This window comes from Pezoporus occidentalis, unplaced genomic scaffold, assembly GCF_034315485.1.
Source record: "Pezoporus occidentalis ecotype Australia unplaced genomic scaffold, CSIRO_AGI_Poc_V1 ctg2, whole genome shotgun sequence".
Lineage (NCBI taxonomy): Eukaryota > Metazoa > Chordata > Aves > Psittaciformes > Psittacidae > Pezoporus > Pezoporus occidentalis.
Window position 1 is genome coordinate 7,091,610 of NW_026913855.1, and position 22,679 is coordinate 7,114,288.

A 22,679-nucleotide genomic window follows, 5' to 3' on the forward strand; every position below is an offset into this window, starting at 1 on the left:
ATGAGGTTGCACATTGGCTGTCAGAAAAGGTTTGAGAAATATTGTTTACAGTGGGCTATCAGGAAAGCTTGATAAGGTTACAGATATCATCCTCCATCAGTTCAAGTTCAGTCATCACTAGATAGACATTGTATAGATTTTCTGACCATGCACTTGCTTGTTGCTATCAGTACGACACCTGTCATTTCTTGTTTTTTAAGAGATGCCTTCCAGGGGCTGATTATTATATCAGTCTAACTCCATTTGCATTTCTGTCCATTGTTGACAGAAGCTGTGAATCTTTCACATCGTAATGGAAAAACAGGACAACTACTCTATCCCCACATTTAACAGAGAATTGCTAAGTGCTGCTTCTTCATACTTTTAATAACGTGTGGTACAGTCATAGCCTATCACAAAATCATGTTTGGCTTGATGGGTAGTTCAGGATGTCCAGACACTAGATGTCACACAGATGTCACAGTGCTTTGTTTCAGTGATGGAATGCCAATATTTAAACAAGCAGCTCCTAGAAAATCTTCCCCCCCTTTAGTATGTGGTGCTTAGGGGCAAGGAATATACCAGAAAACGTCAAAATGCCAAAAATGACAGAATCTAAGGCATGAAAAGTTAAGGCCATTTGAGAATGAGAGGTTAATTGATATTTAGGAATGCCAGCCATAGAATTCCCTGAAAAAATGTGTTGGGTTCTTTTTATAACATACCATGGAGCCATGGAGACCTTTTCCCTTTATGCTGGCGTTGTAATTCCAGTTCAGGCTTACGTTATCTAGCAAAGGCTTCTCTATGACATCTGCCTATTCGTTTGGGTCATCTGGCTGCAAGCCACAGGAGCGCCCGCAGACTTCCCAAATTTTTTTCTTTTCTTTTTTTTTTCCCCTCCTCTTCCCAGGCATTGGATTTTGAAAGTAAAAACCTGTATATACTGAAAGTGGAAGCTACCAATATTCATGTGGATCCTCGATTCCTCTATCTGGGGCCATTCAAGGACTCAGCTACAGTCAGAATTCAGGTGGAGGATGTAGATGAACCGCCTGTGTTCAGCAGACCGGCATACATAATGGAAGTGAAGGAAGACGTTCCAATAAACACTGTAATAGGAACAGTAACTGCTCAGGATCCAGATGCTGCCAAGAACCCTGTCAAGTAAGCATAGACTATTTCAGCTTGTGAGTAATTTTTTTTACAGCTTTAATTTTGCTTTTTTCATGTCAATATAGAAAAAATCGCTTGTACCAATGAAATTGTTCAGGAATGCTTAAATATGGAGTATTGTAGATGGTAAATGATCTCTCACATTTGAGCATATCTAGGTATGTGTAACAGTGTTTGTATGGCCCTTGCATCTTGAATTACATCCTATCCACTCCAGTAACTAATGTTTGTGCCTATTTCTGCTATGGAAGAATTTACTGCAAGAAGACCACTAAGATGTAAGTGTTCTCCTTCCACCTTTAATATTTTCTAGTGCTGTGTGTTGCATCCTTTTGGCTATATAACAGGGGGGTGATTCAGCAGCCCTTTTTTCTCCCATGCATCTAGACCTATTTAACAGAGGTCACATTTACCTTCTGTAAACTGCAAGTGGAAATGGTTTAAAAGCAGCTCGTGCATGCAGACTCCATCTTAACTTGTATCAGTGTAAGGTTAGTGAGATAAGAATCAGTGTCTTGGACTTCACGAATTAGACTTGCCATGAACTAATAAACTAGTCTCAGAGGAAGTGGATGCAACATTAAGGTTGGAGTAGCTAAACCTAAGCCTTTGTTTTTTGTGTATTAACAGGTACATTGTTTCAGTACATTTGAAAACATACTGGAGTACTTAAGTCATATGGGATAAAGGAACTTTTAAATAGTTGTGTGCTTTAATTAAAGTTCATTGCTACTGACGAGGCAGTAAGAGGAGGAAATGAAAAAATGCAACAATATTAAACCCAGGTCAATTTTCAACATTCAATTTTCTGTGTTGGGCATCTTGGAAATGCAGCAGTAGTCTTAAAACCAAAATAGAACAATACAGGTTTAATAAAAATCGAATCCATCAATACTTTTCACTTCTGTAAAGAACTTTCATCAAAATATCTTACAAAGTTTATGAGGCATGAATAAGTTTTAAGCTCTCAGATCATCTTGTAAGGGGGGTAAATATCATCATTTTATTTCCTAGATGAAGAAATTATAATCTAAAACGTTTCTAGCAGAAACCCTCCCTGTCTTCAGTTTACATGCAATGCCCTGCGTGTTAATTCTTGTTCAAGACTAAGCCTTCTAATTTTAATGAAGGTTTGTTTTCATTTATATCTCAACATGCAACAATTATATGGAGTTCTGGACTAGCAGAGCATAGTAACCCAAAGAGTAACATAGTGTTTTGTTGGCTTTGGTGAAGCCCAGAAACAGAATGAACAGCCTCCATAGCATGTCTTCATGGGCATGCTAGCACGAAGAGGAAGAACTGGTTGGGGTGGCACCCAGGCCCATTGCAGTCTTCACATGAATCTGCCTTTTTATATGCAGTGGCACTGGAGAGTGAAGGGAGTGCTTTCCTGCTTCCCTGTGGCGTTAACTACAACCATTTTCCTTTTGCACCACACCAGATCCTAATTATAGGTGATTTAGAGTGGATAGGGATTATGCTGTTCATTGTTGAGTACTGCCTACTGGCTCTTTTGTATTAATTGAATGTGTGTGCTAAAATTTACCTATCTTTCAAAGGGCAGTTCTTTAATACAGTATAGGTACTTTGCATATTAAAGTATCAGATAATTATTGAGCAAAATTTAGCAGAGGCATCAAAATTGATGCAGTGCAGTGGAAAACTTGTCTCTTTAATAACATGCAACAGCAAGGTGAAAGGAGAAAAAAAATTGAGGAAGGGGTTAGAATAATAGAAATAAACACAGCAAGAAGAAACATGAAAATCAGTGAGAGGGGAAGGAAATCAGCAGAGAGCAGTAGCCTAAGAGATGTTAGCTTGCAACAAATGTAATTTTGTGGTGCTAATATCCTGGGTATCTCCTAGAATTTAGGGGCATTGGTTGACTCTGCATCTTTTTGACAGGGTGATTTTTATTTTTTTTTCCATCATGCAATAGAGATGTTAAATCTGATTTTCACTTTGAGCTTCAGGGAAGATGCAATTATACTGTATATATATGACTTGTCACTTGCTTGTCAATTTTTCTTGACGGCTAAAAATAAAATCTTTAGACACTTGATATTACAATGAAAACCTTCTATTTTCTCCTCTACTTGAGTGAAGTTTTCTCTTTTTAAACAGAGTACTAACTCTGTTAGATGAAAGCCCCTTTGATCTTCCATTAAAGGAAACCTTCACAATATCATTATGAAAATGCATTATGAAAAATTCACACACACATCCCTTCCTGACCCACAAATCTTCCTGACTTGTGGTTACTTTAGACTGCAAGCTGCTGAACATCAGAAGACAATGAAGCTACAGCAAAATATGAAGCGGATACCTGCCCTGGTTGCAAAACTGTGTAACCATTCATGACCTGTGTATTGGTAGAGTTACATTTCATCAGTTCAGCCCTTATAAATAAGCTTTACTTGTAGTGTGACGTTAAGAAAATACAAAAATACACCGATAGATGTTTGGCAATATTTGGATATCCATTCATGCATAGTTACATTAATACACTCCTGAGTAACACTCCACTGTCCAGCTCTGTTATAAAAAGATTTTCATTCTGCTTGTGTTTGCTCTAAACCAAAATATTATGAACCACTGCATAATGAAAAAAAACAAAACAAAACCCAACACTGCAACTGGCACTGCTGTACTGTACATCAGATCTTTGTAAATTGCTAGCTGAGTTTTTTTTGCTATGGTAACTCCTCAGAGGCATAATGAAGTTCATCAGTCACTGGAACTGTCTCCCTGCTGTGATTTGATTTACTAAAGTATCCCAGATGAAAATGATCTGCAAACAAATGTAAGGCTTAATTTTGTTTGTGTATTTTACTGACAACATATTTGCATGTGTTAGATTCTCTCTTTCACCCTCCCCTACCTGTTATGTACAAGGAGAAACTAAAATCTACATACCTTTTAACTTCTTACCTTGTCAATTCCTCAAGGCCTGAAAGGAATGAAGTCCTGAAATCTGACAAATATTCACCAGTAATTTCATTAAATAAATGTAAAAACGGGTTTGATGTTGCCTGTTTAATTCTTACTGGGTTATGATCTGTAAGTCAGAATCACCACCAATTCAGCATAATTAACAGTCCCTGATCAAAAGAGACCGGATTATACAAACTGAGAAACAGAAGCGACAGTCTAGCTTATTAAAATCATCCTTCTGGTCCAGGGTTAATGGTATAATTAGAATATACTTTAACTGCATTGACCTTGTATGTATTTTCTTTTGAATATGAAGAAATAAAATTAACATTTCATTAAGAAGCTGTTCTCTGGCTCGTTTTTTGGTTTTTGGGTGTTTGTTTTTTTTTTTTTTTTGTGATTTTAACTTTCCACTGTACAAATGACTGAATATACATAGTTTTACAAGGATTTAGATTTTATAATTTTTAGTGTCTCGAAGAAGTTCTCAGTGTTACAGCTCTGGCAACCTTAGTTGCCAGAAACTGAAAAGTCCAGAACAATTTTTGTCTTTTTGTTTGTTTCTTTTTCTTCCAGACGCTGTATCACAGATTGAATTTGGGTGATCTTATAAAGATAGTGAATGCAATATGGCCAGTCATTAAAATGTGCTAAGGCAACAAGACATTTTATGTCCATTCATAACATGGAGCGTGAGCAAAAAAATAAGGGGGAAAAAAAGCAACAAACAAATGGACAACTCATGCCTAAAGCTAGTTGCTTACTTAAATGTCTTGCTGAATAAGAGCCTGAAACGTACTATTGCAGTTGGCTGTAACAGCTAAACTATGGAAAATCCTGATATTTAATTTCAAATAGGAGCACAAAATCTAGATTTACTGCAAAATGGAAATACCAAAGTATTTCAGCTGAAAGATATGGAAATGAGGTACAGAATATCTGAAAAATAATTGAATTCACGAAATACCAACATAATATCCTATAAAAGCCTGAATGGATGAAAGTTAAAATGAAATGTTTACCATATCAAATACTTACTTAGTCAAAATACAAGAGTCAGACTGGTTTGTATAAACTTATTTCCATCAAACATTTCAGCTAAGTCAACAGAATCAGATGTGCTATTTAGATTTGGACAAAACAACATAGCTTGCTGGAGCTGTCCCATCTATCAGCACTGTCTTTTAGGTACCTCCTCACATAATCTTTTCAAGATGATGGTAACATTACAATGCTGCATAAAGGATTTACATTAGTGACACCACAGCTGACTTTGTGCAGCTGAAATTGCAGTACTGTTAGTCAAGTGACAGCAACAAATAAAAACTAAATCAACACCTGAAGAAGTAACAAGGTGTGTCCATGCAAGTCCTACTGAAATAAAAAAGCTTTTCATGAGAGTACCTTTGACTCTCATTGGTTGTTTTCATAGGAATTTAATGTGGAAAAAAAAAACAATTTAGTGCAAACAATTAATATTTGCTATTTGTTTAGAAAGATAGGCTACACTAAAATTCTTATGTTAGAATAAGGCCAATTTATTTGCTGTGGATATATCCTATTCTTTTTTATTTCAAAGAAGAAAAAAAACTGCAATTACAAGATAATTAGCAAGTTAGTTCATTTTAAACCTCTGTCAGAATCACGTTTCAACTAGGTTCTTCTATTCCCTCTGTCTTCCATGCCAGATCTTTCTGAAACACTGCACAGGCACTGGGAAATCTGTGCAGAGTGAGCAACATGTCACACAGCTCCTCCTAGGGTGCAGCAGGGAATAGAAATTTTTCTTCAGTCTCTACATTCCCCTCAATTCTATAGCGGCAGTAAACTCTGCCAGTCATTCTCCTGGCCCAGTTTTCATCTGACTGCATGCCAATTCAGCCATGTCTTTACCCCTGTCTGGACACAAGCGCTAGCAATTGCCTTATTTCCATTGACCTGTCCTGCAAGGAGACCAAGGGAGCACACTGGGCCTCCTATAACTCTGTCCTGTATTGTACAACAGCACACACATGGGCTTGAAACAAGAGCAAAATAATGCAATTGCAGTCTTGTTCTAGCAACATCAGAGACATATTTCTGTCAAAACCTCCATAATTTAGGCAGGACTTCATGATAGATTAAACCAAATCACAGTATTTGGATCAAGGTGGCAGCACACTCTCCTGTGAACTGGAGAGCTCTGCTTTTAAAGTTGGAGTCAGTTCAGCAGAAAAAAGTGAAAGATCAGGTTGAAAATTTTAATCTGTTTATAGATGCTGAGCTCCTCCAGAGCTTGATAGCTTTCACTTTCACATCTAGATACCATCAACCAGGGCTGAGCATGTTAGTTTTAATGAACTATAGCAAACCTTTATGTGATATGTACCATAGAATAATGAGTATCTATTCCATGCTGACTTGTCTGGGGGCAGGGACCAGTCTTTTTAAACACTGGGAAGTGAAAGGCAGAAATGCACTCCAGCTGTCAAATTTTATATCAGAAATTATCTGGAACAGTTGAGATATCAAACCATAAAAACAGGGGTTTATAAAGGGAAAGCCAACTCAGCCTTAAAATAGACTTCATATCTTTCAGGACACAGACTTCACATTTCTCACTAAAAACAAAGCTTTGATGATTCTCAGAGGTATGTAAATTCCGCAGTAATTCATTTATTCAGTGACAGTGCTCCACCTTCTAAATCAAACCTCCAATGTGTCATTATACAGTAGCTTGAGACCAGCTCTTTGTGTGAATATATAAAGACTCTGAATCCTGTGCTGAAAACAAAAGGCAAACCCATTTACAAGCTGTTTGATGTCTAGTCTTAGAAAATGGTTTAAGAACATAGAAATTAAAAGGAAAGCGTTCGCCTAACCACTTTCTCTGTATTTGCAGGTATTCTGTAGATCGACACACTGATATGGACAGAGTATTCAACATCAATTCAGGAAACGGTTCGATATTTACTTCAAAACCCCTTGACCGGGAAACACTGCTATGGCACAACATTACAGTAATAGCAGCAGAGATCAGTAAGTCAAACCTAAATACCACTGCTGTCTTTGATGTAATGAATTTAGCCTTCTAGCTGAGCATGTGGAAAAGCACAGCTGGACAGATGTCAGGTTTTATGTATAGTCCACTCAATGCTAATGAAGAAGCAGAAACTCTGCAAGAAGTGGTCTGCAATTTTGTGTTTACTAGGGAAACAGTTCATGAAGTAACTGAGTAGGAAGGAAAGGCAACAATTGTGTGTTTTCTAATCGGTAATAGGCATTTTTAATTTTGAACATGATTGTTGAATATTGAAACTGGCATTGGAAGTGCACCTAAAGAATACTTACTTGACTCCAGCTTTCCTTATTGTGTAGATCTTTTTAAAACTGAAAGCTGATGTGAAACAATACTACTGAGGCAAGCACATGGGGTTATATGAAAGCATTGTGGACTAGACTCTACAGGAATGATGTTTCTTAATATTTTTGCCCCTCTTTTGAAAGTTTGCACATTTTAATGCTACGCAGGTGTTTTCAGCATATCAAACACTGACTTCTGGCCGACTGTTAGTCAGGTGTTTGTGTTTTTATTAAGTCTAAAGAAGTGATGGTAGGTCAAAAGTTGCACGCTACAGATAGCTCCTGGACAGAGGAGGAAGAGGGAAACCACCTAAAAAGGAAAGAACAGCAAGAATATTTAGGAAGCACAGTTGCACTGACCCCAGCAAAGCTGAAATAATATAAAATATACAGAACAATATACTACCTGAAAATCAGCTTAGCATCTATATGAAATACTCGTTTAGCTCCTTGACTTCACCCCTAAGAACAGACCTTCTACTGGACCATCACAGCGAAACCTCTTGTGTCTGACAGAGGATTCTGTCTTAATTACTCTTCAGTCTGGATCTTTCCAGGCCACAAGAAATTACTCCCCAGGTTGTGCTTCACTGAGCCTGGATCAAATTCGGCATAACTGGGGTAGATCCCTTCCAAAGGCAATATTCTTGGTTGAAATACAGCTACTGTTTAAACAAGCCTTGGTCTGATCCAGGCTACTTCATTAATTTTAGTCTCAAGAGACGAGGCTGGAAAGTACTCCTTAATGTTCGTAGGCAAAACCAGTAATTTCTAGCAAGGCTAGCTGAAGTCCTATCCAACTAAATTCCAGCTAATCTCTGATTGCTCTCAGTGACATAGTATCACATCAAACTCCAGGTATATTTCACTGAAGTTATCTAAAATAAATATCCAGTCAAGTTACAGGCAGGATGTGCAGTCAGATGCATGGGTGCTCCCTTTGATATGGAAAAAAGATAAAGCCATAAAGAGAAGCATGTTTCAGTGACAACTCTTCGTGGCCTTTAATTGTCTAGAATTGTCAGTAAGTGTAGCTAGCTCCTTTTATTTTTTTTTATGTTCTTTTTCACAGTATGAGCTGTAGTGTGCTCAGCAGCCCAGAGAATTATGCTGTGAATGCTGCAGACATATAGCTGGTGAAACACTGGGTCGGTACATCTGCCATAGTCAGAAGGCAAACTGGCAATAAAATTCAGTACACAAAGCTACTCATTCACAGCTGCAGAATTACAGCTGATTTACCAGAGAGAATCCCTGGAGTATTTTTAAATATTCTTTCTTAACCCTTAAGTTTAAATCAAATATTGGCAGGACTTCGAGTTTATATTCAGAAAAAGAACTTTAGCAGTTTGGTTGCTTTCTCAACAAAAAGCATATCACTACAGAGATGAATAGATGTAAGCAGTTTGTTGAGTCTGTAGAGCTTCTTTTTGGAAATGGACCCCAGTGGTAATTAAAGGATAATGAAAAAAAAAATAAATTACATCAATTAATTTGCAAAAATAATTTGAAAGATGACAAAAAAAGGCTTAAAGATGTGTATATATATTTTGACTTACAATTCCATTAAATCAGAAGAAAGGCCCATGCCCATAGAGCATAGAGGGGTTTTATGATATTTCTATTTATTACAGTATCATTTTAAATTGTCAAAATCTTAAGCATGTAGAAGTAAAATGAAAAGATGTGATTCATGGTTCAAAAAGCAGAAAAGAAAACAATTGTAGTTCTTGAGAGGAGAAGAAATACATTTGCCAATATATTTGAATGTATTTGTTAGAAAGTTATGCCCTTATAAAACAGTCTTGCCAATAGTCCTGCAACTTCAAATGAGTACCTTTGATTTCTGCCTATTATAAAAATTCAAGATTTGTATTGATGCATTTTAGCATAACATTCAGTCTAATCTATCTTATACATAAACTGTTATTTAATACACTGAATGAATTTAGCCCGATGGTTCATATTAGAAAGTGGTTTATGCCTAATGGAATCATATTAACTTCAATGGGACTATGGAGCTTTAAAGCACAATATTTTGTCAAAATGACTGAGCTCTGTAAGACAAATATACAGTCCCAATTTTGGAGAAGGCTTTTTCAGATGTATAAAAGTATGATAAACACAGTAATAGGACTTTTATTAAAGCCTAACACCACAAGCTACTATAATGAATGCTTGCAGAATCATACAGAGTCTTAGATCGGCTGTATTTTATTGCACTTTTTTTTTCCCCTTTGAATCATTGGTTAAAATGCATTAATAAACTATATTAATATGGGTAGGAAATTAATGTAGCAAAACTCAGTGTGAGCCCTTATGAAATGGAGGGGGGATGTATTTATTTTAAATGAAACTAATTTTGATCACAATCATTCCCTTATAGATTTCACTCTCTCACATTCCCACAACTACATATTCCCAGGCACGGAGGTGGGTATGTCTGGGTGACCTGGCCTAGACAATTTTTATGTCATGTAGAGCACAAAAGACAGAGATTGAGTCCTGGCAAAGTCTTTTGATTTCCCTTTGACTGGTGTTGACAAAATGGTTTGAGGGCAGATCTTGTACCTTTTAGCAGTCAGTGGTGCCTTTTTGCCTCAGAATATTGACTATTTCACCATTCTAGCCAGCTCCTAGGCAAGATTGCTGCCTGTTGCCTTTCTTCCTTATTTCTTCATGAAATCTTCAGGACTAAAGCCTGTCTCACCCCAACAGGGAAAAGAATGGTCCAACAGGATAAGGAATGGTCTATACAATCTGGTGCATTTCCAAACTTTTTCATTTTTATTTAGAAAGATGACAACATTTTCTTCAGTATTTTGTGCTCAAGAATATCCCTGTCAAATTCAAACTTTTGGCACTATACAGTCTCTATAAGGAAAAAAACATGTTTACATGGGATCTGCAGATTCTATATAGTGCTTCTGTTCTTCAATGATATCTTTTAGTGTTAACTTTAGAATATCAGCCAAATCAATTCAAAACAGATTAGAAACTATTTGTGATCACAGCCACAGTTGCTATTTATATAACATAATAATCTATATAATATATATGATATATATATATAATATATATTAAAAACATAATTATGATAGCTTAAGGAACTGTGTCCCGAGATTTGTAAGGGGCAGAATATTATATATGAGGTGGAGAGGGGATTAAAAAAAAGTCACTCAATCCAATCTTCACAACTTTTCATTCTTCCTGTTAAGGAAGGGACTGGTGAAGCAGTGGTGAGGCCAGACCTTCAATACTGTATTCAGTTCTGGGCCCTTCACTACAAGAGAGACATTGAGGTGCTGGAACGGGTCCAAAGAAGGGCAACAAAGCTGGTGAAGGGTCTGGAGCACAAGTGTGATGAGGAATGGTTGAGGGAACTGGGATTGTTTAGTCTGGAGAAGAGAAGGCTCAGGGGGACCTTATAGCTCTCTACAACTACCTGAACGGAGAATGGAGCAGGGGGGTGGCTGGTCTCTTTTCCCAAGTAACAAGTGATAGGACAAGAAGTAATGGCCTCAAGCTGTGCCAGGGGAGATTTAGACTGGATATTAGAAAAGATTTCTTCACCAAAAATGTCGTCAGGCATTGGAACAGGATGCCCAGGGAAGTGGTAGAATCACTGTTCCTGGAAGTGTTCAGGAAATGTGTTGACAAGGCCCATACAGACATGGTTTAGTGGTGGGCTTGGCAGTCCTGGGGTAATAGTTGGACCTGATGATCATAAAGGTCTTTTCCAACCTAGCTGTTTCTATGATTCGATGAATATGTTCTAGAAACTTTGTTGCCACAAAACTGTATTAGGTTAATAAATAAATTTAATTTAATTTCAGAATTATATTTATGTGTATGTAGATTTCACACATGCATTCATAATCATTCGAAGCATTCAAAAGAATTTGTAAATCCAGGACTCCCACCCAATCTTAAATGTATAGTTCACACAGAATCAGAGTAATGATAACACAGCATGATTTGTGGAATTCACCCCATAATGCATTCCCAAGAAATCAACAGAATATGAGTGGAGTGTTGTGACTAAGACAATTTAAGGCACTGAGCCCATAAGTCTGTCCTTTTCTTCTCCTGCACTGAGTCAGTAGATGGGCTAAATAAAATCTTTCATCTTTCTGATTTTACCATTTCAGACAACCCAAAACAAAGCAGCCGTGTCCCAGTGTTCATTAAGGTTTTGGATGTAAATGACAACGCTCCAGAGTTTGCCATGTTTTACGAGACCTTTGTCTGTGAAAATGCAAAGGCAGAACAGGTATGATGCTTACTTGTAACAAGAAAATGTACCAAATTAATTGAGTTTTGCTACTGCTCTTTCATCACCTCATCAAGAGGTATACTTTGCATTGCATCACATTGTTGGGTTTGCAAATTAAAGAGTGGCTGCACAGTATCTGATTACACTTAGCATTCTTGCAGGTAATGTGACAATAGGTTTTAGACTGCTGTTTTCTGTACTGCACCTTGTTATCCCTGATTCATTTTTATTCTGTAATTCTCTGCTTTATTAAGGCACCTCCACTGCCTCCTTTAAGTTTCAGGTTTGTATTTGTTACAGGTCCTGTCTACGATATAACTATTTCCTGTCATATAATTTTCACACTACCAGTCCTATTGCTAAATGGTTCAAAGTAGCAGATAATTTGGAAGATTCAGAAAAACAGTTCCTGTGACATGAGATTTGTGTAGTCAGCTTGGACTGTCTCACCTTTTGTCTCTATTTCTTGTCACATGCAAAGGTTTGCTACCCATCTGGAGGGGCATCAGCTCAAGACTGCTCTTGAATTCAATATGATTTTCCTGCCAACTTTCAAATTCATCGTGTTACAGGCTGGTGGTATGGGCTACAACAGTGTGGTGATCCTAAATAGCATCAGCAGCACATGGATCATTTTTATTAAGCTAGCCATAGCAGCATCAGCTGCCTTAAAGCAGAAGAAAAAATAAAAATATATAAAAAGATTTCTTTACAATCATAAAGTACATAAATAACATTTATTGATTTTGAAGATAATTTTGTTCTTATTGTTTCAGCTGATACAAACATTAAGTGCTGTTGATAAAGATGACTCTTACAGTGGACATCAGTTTTCATTCTCCTTAGCTCCTGAGGCAGCCACCACCTCAAACTTTACACTGCAGGACAACAGAGGTAAATTTCTTGGAAGACTTTTCTTTATTAACTCATCCTTGCTTTCAGTCTTCAGATGAAGATTTAATGCATGCTTTGTGTTTCCAGACAACACAGCAGGGATTTTCACCCGAAAAAACAGATATAACCGGCATGAAACGAGTACCTACTTCTTGCCAGTGGTAATATCAGATAATGACTACCCTATCCAAAGCAGCACTGAAACAGTGACTATTCGAGTATGTGCTTGTGACCACCGAGGAAAGATGTTGTCCTGTAATGCTGAAGCCTTGATTCATCCCACCGGTCTAAGCACTGGGGCTCTTATTGCCATTCTTCTCTGTATCATTATATTACTTGGTAAGTAGCTCAGAGGCATTTTCTTCTTTTCATGGTTATTTTGCATTGCTACAAGTGATTATAACAAGGCTAGGACAAGAACAAAGCAAAGTCATCCTTGTTTTATCCTGCTTTTTTTATTATTGTACTTCCTCCTCTGAGGGCCGCTTACACATATGGTGTGCGGAACACATCTAAGATATCTAGAAGTCTGCAATGTCAAAACAAGAGGAGGCAACTGAGCTCCACCCTCTGGTCAATGGAAAGAGACAGGCACTTCTAGACACTGATCCCATCCCCATATTGCTATCTGAGGTGGACCAGACTAAACCAATGCAGGTGTCTATTTCTTGCTGACCACAGAAGGAGGACAGGTAATTCCATTTAAAAAAAATTAACTTCCCACATGTAAACTGAGGAGAAACAAGTCTCAGTACTTCTGCTGAAAAAGGATGCTGAAATGGAGTGGCTACTAAAGCACTCCCTCAAAAGCTGTAGAGTCCTCCTTTTCAAACACCTGCAAATATGAACAGTTGGATCCTGAATGTGGAGGATATACAGATTTCTGGATACAGCACTTATAGGTGGTCAACTTTTTTTTTAAATAAAAATAAAGACAGATTGCAAAATCTCTTACATTCCTTTCAGGTTTTGCCCGTTTTGCACAGGAGAAACAGTCCCTTGGCCATTAGCCAAAGTCTGTTCATCTGGGGAGAGCTGCATGATACAACACAGGCAGCTCTCAGGAAGATGATGTTAGTCACCTTTAATATCTGGCTAAGAAAGAAGGGAGTCAGGCCAGTTTTATTGCAGGAGGGCCAAGCAGGGGAGAAAACGTTTCCTCAGTGATTCTGCTTCTTTCTACTATACTCATATTTTCCTTGGACATGTTCATCGCCATTGCAGAATCATCCTGATCTTTACTATTAGCAAAATTCCCTCTCTAGTGATGAGTTAAAGACTATGTTGTGATTCTCAGACTTTGGCAATATAGTCATGGTTTGCCCAAATAAGCACTATCCCATTTTCATAAAAGATTCCCACAATAACAATCTTACCCTTAATTCACCATTCAATTAATTTTTCAAAACATCATATCATTTCCTCCAAGAGCTGAGATCACTTTGTATCAAGCTCCTTACCAGAAAAAGAAATCTAATGCTGCAGGTAGTCTTGCACTTGTTAGTACAACTGTGCTCATTAATATCAATCTGACATTAAATGATTTCCTGTTTTATGTCAATTGAAAATAAGTGATTCTGTGTGCTATGCAGCACTTTATGTCTATTATTGCTCACGCCACCATGCACCATAAGCAGATTTTCAATTAACTCAGCTATATAATTTTCTATTTTGAGACTCTTGCAGGGTTTAAATGTGCAACCACTGCTGAGTGTAAAACAATACTCTGGGCAGACCCAAACCACAGCTTAAAAGTTAGCAGCAACAAAAAATGCCTGTAAATTGTTAGGTTTAGTTGCAGTTTAAGTAAGTCTAGCAGCTTATCAGGAGACCTCAGATACTGTTAAACACTGACATGCAAATAAAGATTAGGTGCTTTAACATAGAACTTCTAATGTTTTGGGGGTTTTTGCCTGCAAGTTCAACACAAAATAAAAAAAAACTAAATCCAAGTATCACAGAAGTGGCATAATCAAAGTCTCAACCTTGCATATTCTGAGTAGCACCTTTTTTTGTCGATGATACTTCAGCAACCCTTCCACATAAAAGCTATCATTCCTATGATATTATTCTCATATAGTTCTACTGATCGCTATCCTGGGTGCCCATATAAAATTGAGGCTGTGTTTCTCAAGTTCTCAAAATCTTCTCCAGCTCCCTCTATTTTCTCACATAGACCTTTCTCCAGTCCTCCCATGTAGTGTCACAGTTTTATGCTCTTAAGGAAGAGAATTCTCTCTTACCGCATTTTTACACAGAAGCACAAAGAAGCATCACTTGGATTAGGACCCTTGTGTAACACCGTAAGTAAATCCTCATCATTAGGTTGAGAGCCTGAAGCTTTCACTATCGGAAACACTTCTAATTCCTTCAGTTTCACCACCTTACTTATTTCCTTTCAACTCATTAACTGATGTTTTCCCTTACTCACACTATTCCTATGGTAAAGACACAACAGGAATTAGAGCACCTTTCTTCTTTATCCTATCTTCTTAGAATCCCTCTATAGTCAGTAAACTGAGAGCAAGAGCATAAGACTCTTCCACAACATGCTTGAGCACACCTACAGATAATATCTTGCTCTAAGCAATCCTGCAGGGGAACCCATCATTATAATAAAATAAATAGTCTTACTGCCTGTTGAAGGAAGCTAAGACAGACAGGTTTCAATGGGCTAAAATTTTGTTTGAGGGATGACCTTAATCCTTGGCATTGCCCTTAGAAAGGTTATAAATGAGGAAGGTACTGCCAAAAAAAAAAAGTCTTTAATGGCTACTGTGCTTTGACTCACACACCGTTTTAGAAACACATTATATGAAAGATAATTTTGATCCACCGTATAATCTCGTATCAGTGAGCTTAGTTATTTTCTGATTTGCTTTGCTTTGCTATGAAAGAATTATAAAGACCGCAAGATGTGCCTTTTCTTGGAGTTTACACAGCAGAGCTGAAATACCAGGCACTGTGGACCTCAGACTACCAAAGCAACAGTGACAGTAGCAATACATCCATGCTCCTTTCTGCTGCTCATTTGTAAATATTCAGCCTTTCAGTATCCTAAAGTAGAATCCAGCTAAGAAATCTGAAATTAGCTTCTGAAGGACATGAACTGTTGAACATATCCCCTTCTTCCCTCTGTGTCTACTTCTCCATCAGTACCAGGATTATTATTGAGTAAAAATATTTAAATTTGGATCTTGGCCTTGGAGACTGTTCCTGCCCTTCAAATAAATAAAAAATACATGTATACACACCTACATTTTAGAATGAAAGGCATAAAATATCTGTTCGAGAAATCTCGTGCTTTTGTCAGATTAAAATATACCATTACCATATCTCATCAGTCTAAGATTTAAGCCATTATACTTTTTAAGGTGATGTACATTGTAAAAACATGCCAGTGAAGTTAATAAAACTTGGACCTTGTGATGTCTGAAAACCCACTCCATATTCAAATCTTTTTCTAGAGGAGGATAGATTTACTTATCTTGAAATGCAGCTTTGCTAACCTTTTACCATAGCCCAGTAGGTACTAGCTTTGTCCATAAAACAAGTTGCATCTTCTCCCAGGGGTTCAAGGTAAATAACATCTGATGCTACTTATTTTGAAGAAAGTGTTTCTTCCTTCCCAGCTCTTATGAAACTAGTTCTGTTCTCAAGGCAACAGAACTACTGTATGACTCTGGGTAAAAATGGGCCTACTGACAAAAACACACTCCACTTGGCTTCTTACAAGCTTGACATCTCCTTTCTTCTAGTGCACATCTATGCCATTTCATCTCCCAAGGTACTCCCAGAGCATACAAAGCCTGAAAACCTGACGTGCACATTTGCAGTTTTGCAAAACATCTTTTAAAACTTCATATTCAAGCAGAAGCACAGCATTTCTTCTGGATTTTAATGGATTTAGGGATTAACCTTTCCCTTCTCTTCCTGTTACTTTTGTTTCCAGTTACAGTGGTGCTTTTTGCAGCACTGAGAAGGCAGCGGAAAAAAGAGCCTTTGATTATTTCGAAAGAAGACATCAGAGACAACATTGTCAGTTATAATGATGAAGGTGGTGGAGAGGAAGATACCCAGGCATTTGATATCGGCACGCTGAGAAATCCCGAAGCCATAGACGATAATAAATTCCGCAGAGACATTGTGCCGGAAACACTTTTTATGCCACAGCGGACTGCCACAGTGCGAGATAACACGGATGTCAGAGATTTCATTAACCAAAGGTTAAAGGAAAATGATATAGATCCAACGGCACCCCCGTACGACTCGTTAGCAACCTACGCGTACGAAGGTAATGGTTCTGTGGCTGAGTCCCTCAGCTCCTTGGAGTCGGTGACTACGGATGGAGATCAGGACTATGATTACCTCAGTGACTGGGGACCTCGGTTTAAAAAGCTGGCAGATATGTATGGCGCAATGGACAGTGACAAAGACTTTTAATATGTTGCCTTTTTTCTCTTCCGTTTTGTTTCCATTCCTCATTTTCAGAAACAGCATTGAGAAATGTGAGGTGGCTATTTTTTTCTATTTCTCCAGAGCTGTGTGAAAGGGTTCTCTGTTCTACCCACTCAAATTGTCTAATGATTGCAGTCTGTGTGGATCAGCCATCAGAAAACTTTTTCTAGTATCATTTTATGAGCTTCCAAGAGGCAGAATTCTTATTTTTCACTGCATCCAGTTTACCAAGCCAATCTTAGAGGCATGGCAGTATTGGAGGGGGAAAAAAGGATCCGATGGGAGCAATGTTTTTACTCATTCTGCTTATATTGTAAATTGGAATATACTACTATTTAAGCTCACTTGCTCTTTTTACTTGTATTCAGACTATTCAGCTCAGATGACTGCTCTGTTGATTGTGTATTGCACATCCCAATGTAATGAGGTACCCTAGTTTACCCTATGTATTATAGCCAAAAGTAGTGGTGATGGAATGAAGGTTTTTTATACAAGTAGAGTAAGCTGAGACAAAAAACATCAAACATGCATTTTTCTCATTAGAAGGGTAGAAAGGCCTAATGGTCATTTAAACCTAAGTGTTTTTCTAGGACTTGTCATTGCCCCCAGTGCACTGAATCATACTATCACACACATATATATAGTTCATTGACTGCTATGTATATATTCTTCTGACCTAGCATTGCTGGAGAGATGTGTGTGCGTGATCAGTAGCCCCAATATCTAATTCTTAGATTATTTCCCAGTTCTAACCCAGACTTGCCTTGTGAGATGGAGAAAATCATCTAATTCAACCCCAGATTAGGTCATGACTTGGAGGAAGGAGCAGATCATAACTTTGTTTTTCTTTGTACTTCTTTAGTCAGTCTTCACCTGCACATCAGTTCAGTGATGGCCACTGCACTGGGGAGGTGTGAGTCAGGCTTCTTATATTCAGCCTGTTCTCACATGGAGGAGAGGAGTGGTAGTCTCAAGGGGATTGGCACCCACTGGGACAAAAGGAGCAGCTGCAAAGGAGGAAAGGGTGTTTATTTTGTCCTGATCTTCCCCTGCCTGGATGCCCAGGGTGGATCCCTGACTGACTCTTTGCCTAGTTTTGCTATCTGTAAAGAGGGGAAATAGTGCCTACCTCATCAGGATGTTGCAAGGATTATATAAGTCATTTGGAAAATGTTTTAGAGATGGAAAATTATGGTATTCTGCCAGAGGAAGTAATGTCTCATGCTTTTGGGCGGTTGTTTCATTTCCAGAGTCAAGCCCTGTATGCACAAGTAAGTAAGAATCAGTTGTCATTCCAACAGCCTGAAAAGTAGGGTCTATAACTATAGGTTGTTTGTTGTTTTTTTTTTTAATAACCTATTTAGCCAGGGTTGTTAAAGACTTCACCAAAAGGTAAAACTTTAATCACAAGTCTCACTGTGTAAGTTTGTTTATCCACTTTGCCAAGCTAAGTAATTTTGGTCCAGGGATGGGGTGAGGGAAGATGCTGTAGTCTCAGGCCAAAACAGGTTTTTTTTACAGCTTGTGCACCATTTAGTATCTCTGCTGGTCTGTCAAACGCATGCAGTTGCTGCTTTTCAAATCCAGCCATCTAGAAGAGGTTATTTGGAGGAAACCCTAAGGGACTGCCATGGGACATCCAATTCCAGGAGCTAAAAGCCACCCTGAGTCCCAAAGCAGGGACCCAGCCCATGACATGGTGCCAAGGAAACAAGGAAGATGTTTTTATTTTTTTTTAATATACCTCATACATAACTAATCTCATTTATTTACTTTTGAAACAGTATTTAATACCAGTATCACAGGCAGGGATCTATTTTCCTCCTCTCCTGAATCTTAAGTGAATCAGTTTAAAAATTAAACAACAGCTCCAATTTACTCTAAATATAGAGAAGGGGAAAAAGTTAATAAAGAGAAAATTAAAAGGGATTAAAAAATAATCCCTGGAATTCATTACTCCCAGACATTTAAACAGAAAGAGCAGTAAAATTCACAAGTATTAGACTTCTACAAACATGACGACATAATTTCAGGTTTTGTGAAACAGTCCCAGTGAAAAGGACGAGCCAGCCATATGGCAGTGCCTTGCTGGGACTGAGAAGAACAATTCTGCAGTGGAAAGCACTGCACATTTGTAGGTTTAGGGCAAAGCAGCTAATGGCTTGCTGATGCCCAGCATGACAGGCAGGTGGATGTTCAGTGTGGAGGAGTCCAGTGTTTCCAAGGATCCTGAGCAGCCCCTGGTCTCCCTGATGTGGGCCTCTTACAGTGCTTCAGTCCGGCAGAACAAAGTGCCCAACTCTATTGCTTAGGGAGGCTGAGCCTGCTGCACCTGTCACAATGGCAGTGGTACAATGAGGTCTTTATTATGTCCTTCTGTGGGCCTTTCAGTAATTTAAGATGATAAAAGCCTGTGAAAGTCTAGCCCTTCATGGATTCCTTGAAATCAGAACTTCCAGAAGGCAACCTGTCCAAAACCTGGGTCTGGCACATATCTGGATTTCAGATAAGTGGAGGAGCAACAGATGCTCAGCACCACCTGCCATATGTCCCTCACTTTGGGCTGTTTTCCTCATTCACTCAGTGGAGACAGTGTACCCCTAGGGAGCTCTTCCCAGTGGCTTCCTAACACACCTTTGTCTCACCCTTCACTGCCTGGCGTTGCCTCAAGCTCAGAGTCCAGCTGGACACCCAAAGTGAGCCAGTGCTTCTTCCTCTCCTCAGGCCCTAAGGAAACAGAGTTGTTAATGGAGGGAATGACACAGGTGGCTGTGAAACTGCATGCATATTTGGCCCTGCAAGCCACCCCCAGCTCACAGGGAAGAAGGGTGCTTGACTTGTCACTGTCATCTGATTGAAGACAGACCTTACACACTGAAAGGGCTGGGCCACCCTGCAGGTCAACTTTCATTAGTCATTCTTTGGGGTGGAAAAAACAACAGGAGGATCACTCACCTCCTTGTAACTAGTTTCCTATGTTCGTACAGTGGTTTTGTCTGATTTAGTGGTTGTTAGTAGCAGTCCAAGCGCAAGTTTCATTTGTTTTTTTTCCTTTTTATTTTTAATTGAAAGCTGTTTTGCTCTTGTCCATTGCATGGTGCAGTAAGTAACAGAGTGGCTAATCATGCCTGTTTTGTAAATATATTACATAGAAAATTGTTATGTCACCACAAATATGGTGCCTGAATAGCAAATTTTCTTCTAAGAAAGTTCAAGGCAAACTTGCATCCAAATTATTATTTATGCACCTAGGTTTTAAGGTCTATTTTTTCCTGAAAATTAGACAGATTTAGCATCTCTCACACAGCAAGAAGAGTTCAATTCTGTCTTTTCTTCTTGCTTGGCAGTACCACAAAGTGCAATTATGCAGTACTGCATATTAAATAGTGAAAGTGCCATATTGCAGTGAATACAAAGCTTTGCAGTAGTATTTCTTTGCACTTTGTAGCATGCCAGAGTACTAGATGATAGAAATGAATATTTAAGAATGCTTTAATACAGTGTTAGAGTTGTCATTTATAGATAAACGAGTGTTAGACTATGGGCTATGAAGTGTTTTTCAAGGCTGTTTTAAGCCTGATTTTCTTACAACTGTACCTATTTAAGAAGAAGAGATATTATTAAGAAGCTTTGCTAAGCCAGGTAGAGAGATGAGCATTGCAGCTGTCTTTCAATTTGGAAAAACATCTGATCTAACAGGGGACCTATGAAAAGATACCAAGGAATTCAGTGGAGTTAACACAAAACAGGTGCATGTTTACATGGGGGACTTTTCTGCTATGGCAGAACAATAACCTCTCTACACTTGAAATGGAAAAAGGTTTCTAATATAGCTATTTCATCTCAGTTCCCAAAACAGCCACTTTATTCTATAAAAATGATTTTTTATTTTTTTTTTTACTCCAGAAGAATATTTCAGGTTGAAACTAATTCTATCCCATAGCAGCACTAGTGTGGAGAGACACAGCAGCACATGCCTCCAATGTTGTTGTGGCAGGAAATCTCTATGTAGAGAAGTGCTTGAAAAAGAGCTGAGACAGAAACTTCCAGCGAGCTCTGGACAAGGGAATTTGGGGTTCCCACATGGTTCTAGCAATAGTACAACAGGACTGGGATGTATTCCCAAACCTGACATAGATGAAGATCTGTCTAACCATGAGAAAAACAAGTTGTTTGTGGTTTTGAAGTTATTGCTAGTGAAAAAAATGCTGGGAAATATTCTGAGTAGAAGAACAACACTCCACCTATACCAAGACATATATTTTCTAAATTTGTCCTAAGAAACAGATATATTTTTCTGATTTTTTTACTTTTTTTTCTTTTTTTTTTTTGTTGTCAGGTCTTATTTCACTTTATGGACAGGTGCTTCCTAGCTGTTAAACAGGAATGGGAGAGGCAACCTTCAAATAATGCACTTTTGGAAGTACCAGGCTACATTACAAGGCACAACATTTCCATTTCTCTGTCAGAAAACAAACAGAAAAGTCCCACAAAACCCAACTAACTGAATATCTGTAGTACCATAAAAAGCAGAACAGTCATAAAGAAGTAGAGCAGGGAGAAATGGCTTTGGAAATGTTTGTCTGCACATGTACAATATGAATAAAAAGAAGGGAAATGATGAACATTGGAAGCTGGCCATGTTTCAAAACCAGACATCCATTTTGAGCAGGACCAATGGTGCACAGTCATTTCTAACTCTTCCAGATTTCCTGCAGCAGCCAGAGGGAGGCTTACATGGATAGGAAGAAAGACATCATCTTTTTTCAGACCAAGAAAATTAAATCTAGGCCATTTACATGCAGATCTCTGGGAAAGTTCCTTTGTCTTGATTATTATTAAAAAATGTTAGATTTCCGCAGCTGATCTATCTTGAGGGCCTTCTGCAGGGTGAATTACAGATAGTGAGCAGGTAACTTTGCAAACACTACTGTATTAGCTCTTCCTGCCACCATCTGTTTTAAATCTCTCCATGCTTCCTTTGGCTGTAAGTAGTACTGAAGTGTTCAGAAGACCACTGTCTCAGCTGGATGCTGCCAGCTCCTGCCCATTTGTGTTTCAATTAGCAGTGCAGTCTGAGCTCCCTTATCAAATGAGAGGTGGCAAATTAACAGTCATTACACTACTTCCAATAAGTATGAACTATGTTGTTGTGAAAGGCAGGGCTTTTTTCCAAACTCCCCAGACCTGTGAAACAGCAGCCTCCTTCAATAAATGTCAAAACTACAAAATTTTCAGTTCAGTCTTCAGAAAGACTTGTTTTCTTAGAGATTTTCTCTGTACTTAAACAGGAACAAAGGCATATTTAATGTCCAGAAGGAGGAAAAAAGCCCATAGCAGCCACACAATATTTTGATGTAGCTTTACATCTCCCCTCAGTAGTTTTATTTAGGCACAGCTGAAACAATCTTGATGGTGTCCATCATTTCACACACAATACTACACTTCTGATCCCAGACCTGCATTTGTCATACACTAAACACTTTCCTGAACAGTTCATAAAATTCAGCAGTAGGTATCCAAAAGCCATGTCTGGGGTTACAGGGAGTGCAAGTCAGAGAATTGAGAATTTCAGGAACAACAGAAAATTAATTGAACGGGGGGATGGGAGGGAGGT

At 38.3% G+C, this 22,679-nt stretch overlaps 1 protein-coding gene across 3 annotated transcripts in view; it reads left to right on the forward strand.

Annotated features, from left to right (window-relative positions):
* The window catches only part of LOC134163128 (cadherin-6), a 107,054-nt gene extending 84,763 nt beyond the window's left edge, over positions 1-22,291 (forward strand). For 2 of the 3 annotated variants that reach the window (XM_062617691.1, XM_062617690.1), the window contains 6 exons: positions 893-1,146; positions 6,974-7,110; positions 11,586-11,707; positions 12,487-12,604; positions 12,692-12,943; positions 16,557-22,291. In XM_062617691.1, coding sequence (XP_062473675.1) covers positions 893-1,146; positions 6,974-7,110; positions 11,586-11,707; positions 12,487-12,604; positions 12,692-12,943; positions 16,557-17,047 — 1,374 coding nt within the window. In that variant the 3' untranslated portion in view covers positions 17,048-22,291. Of the gene's footprint in view, positions 1-892; positions 1,170-3,425; positions 4,435-6,973; positions 7,111-11,585; positions 11,708-12,486; positions 12,605-12,691; positions 12,944-16,556 lie in introns of those variants that run through there. The other variant, XM_062617692.1, reaches the window with a different exon arrangement.
* The last annotated feature ends 388 nt before the right edge of the window (positions 22,292-22,679 follow it).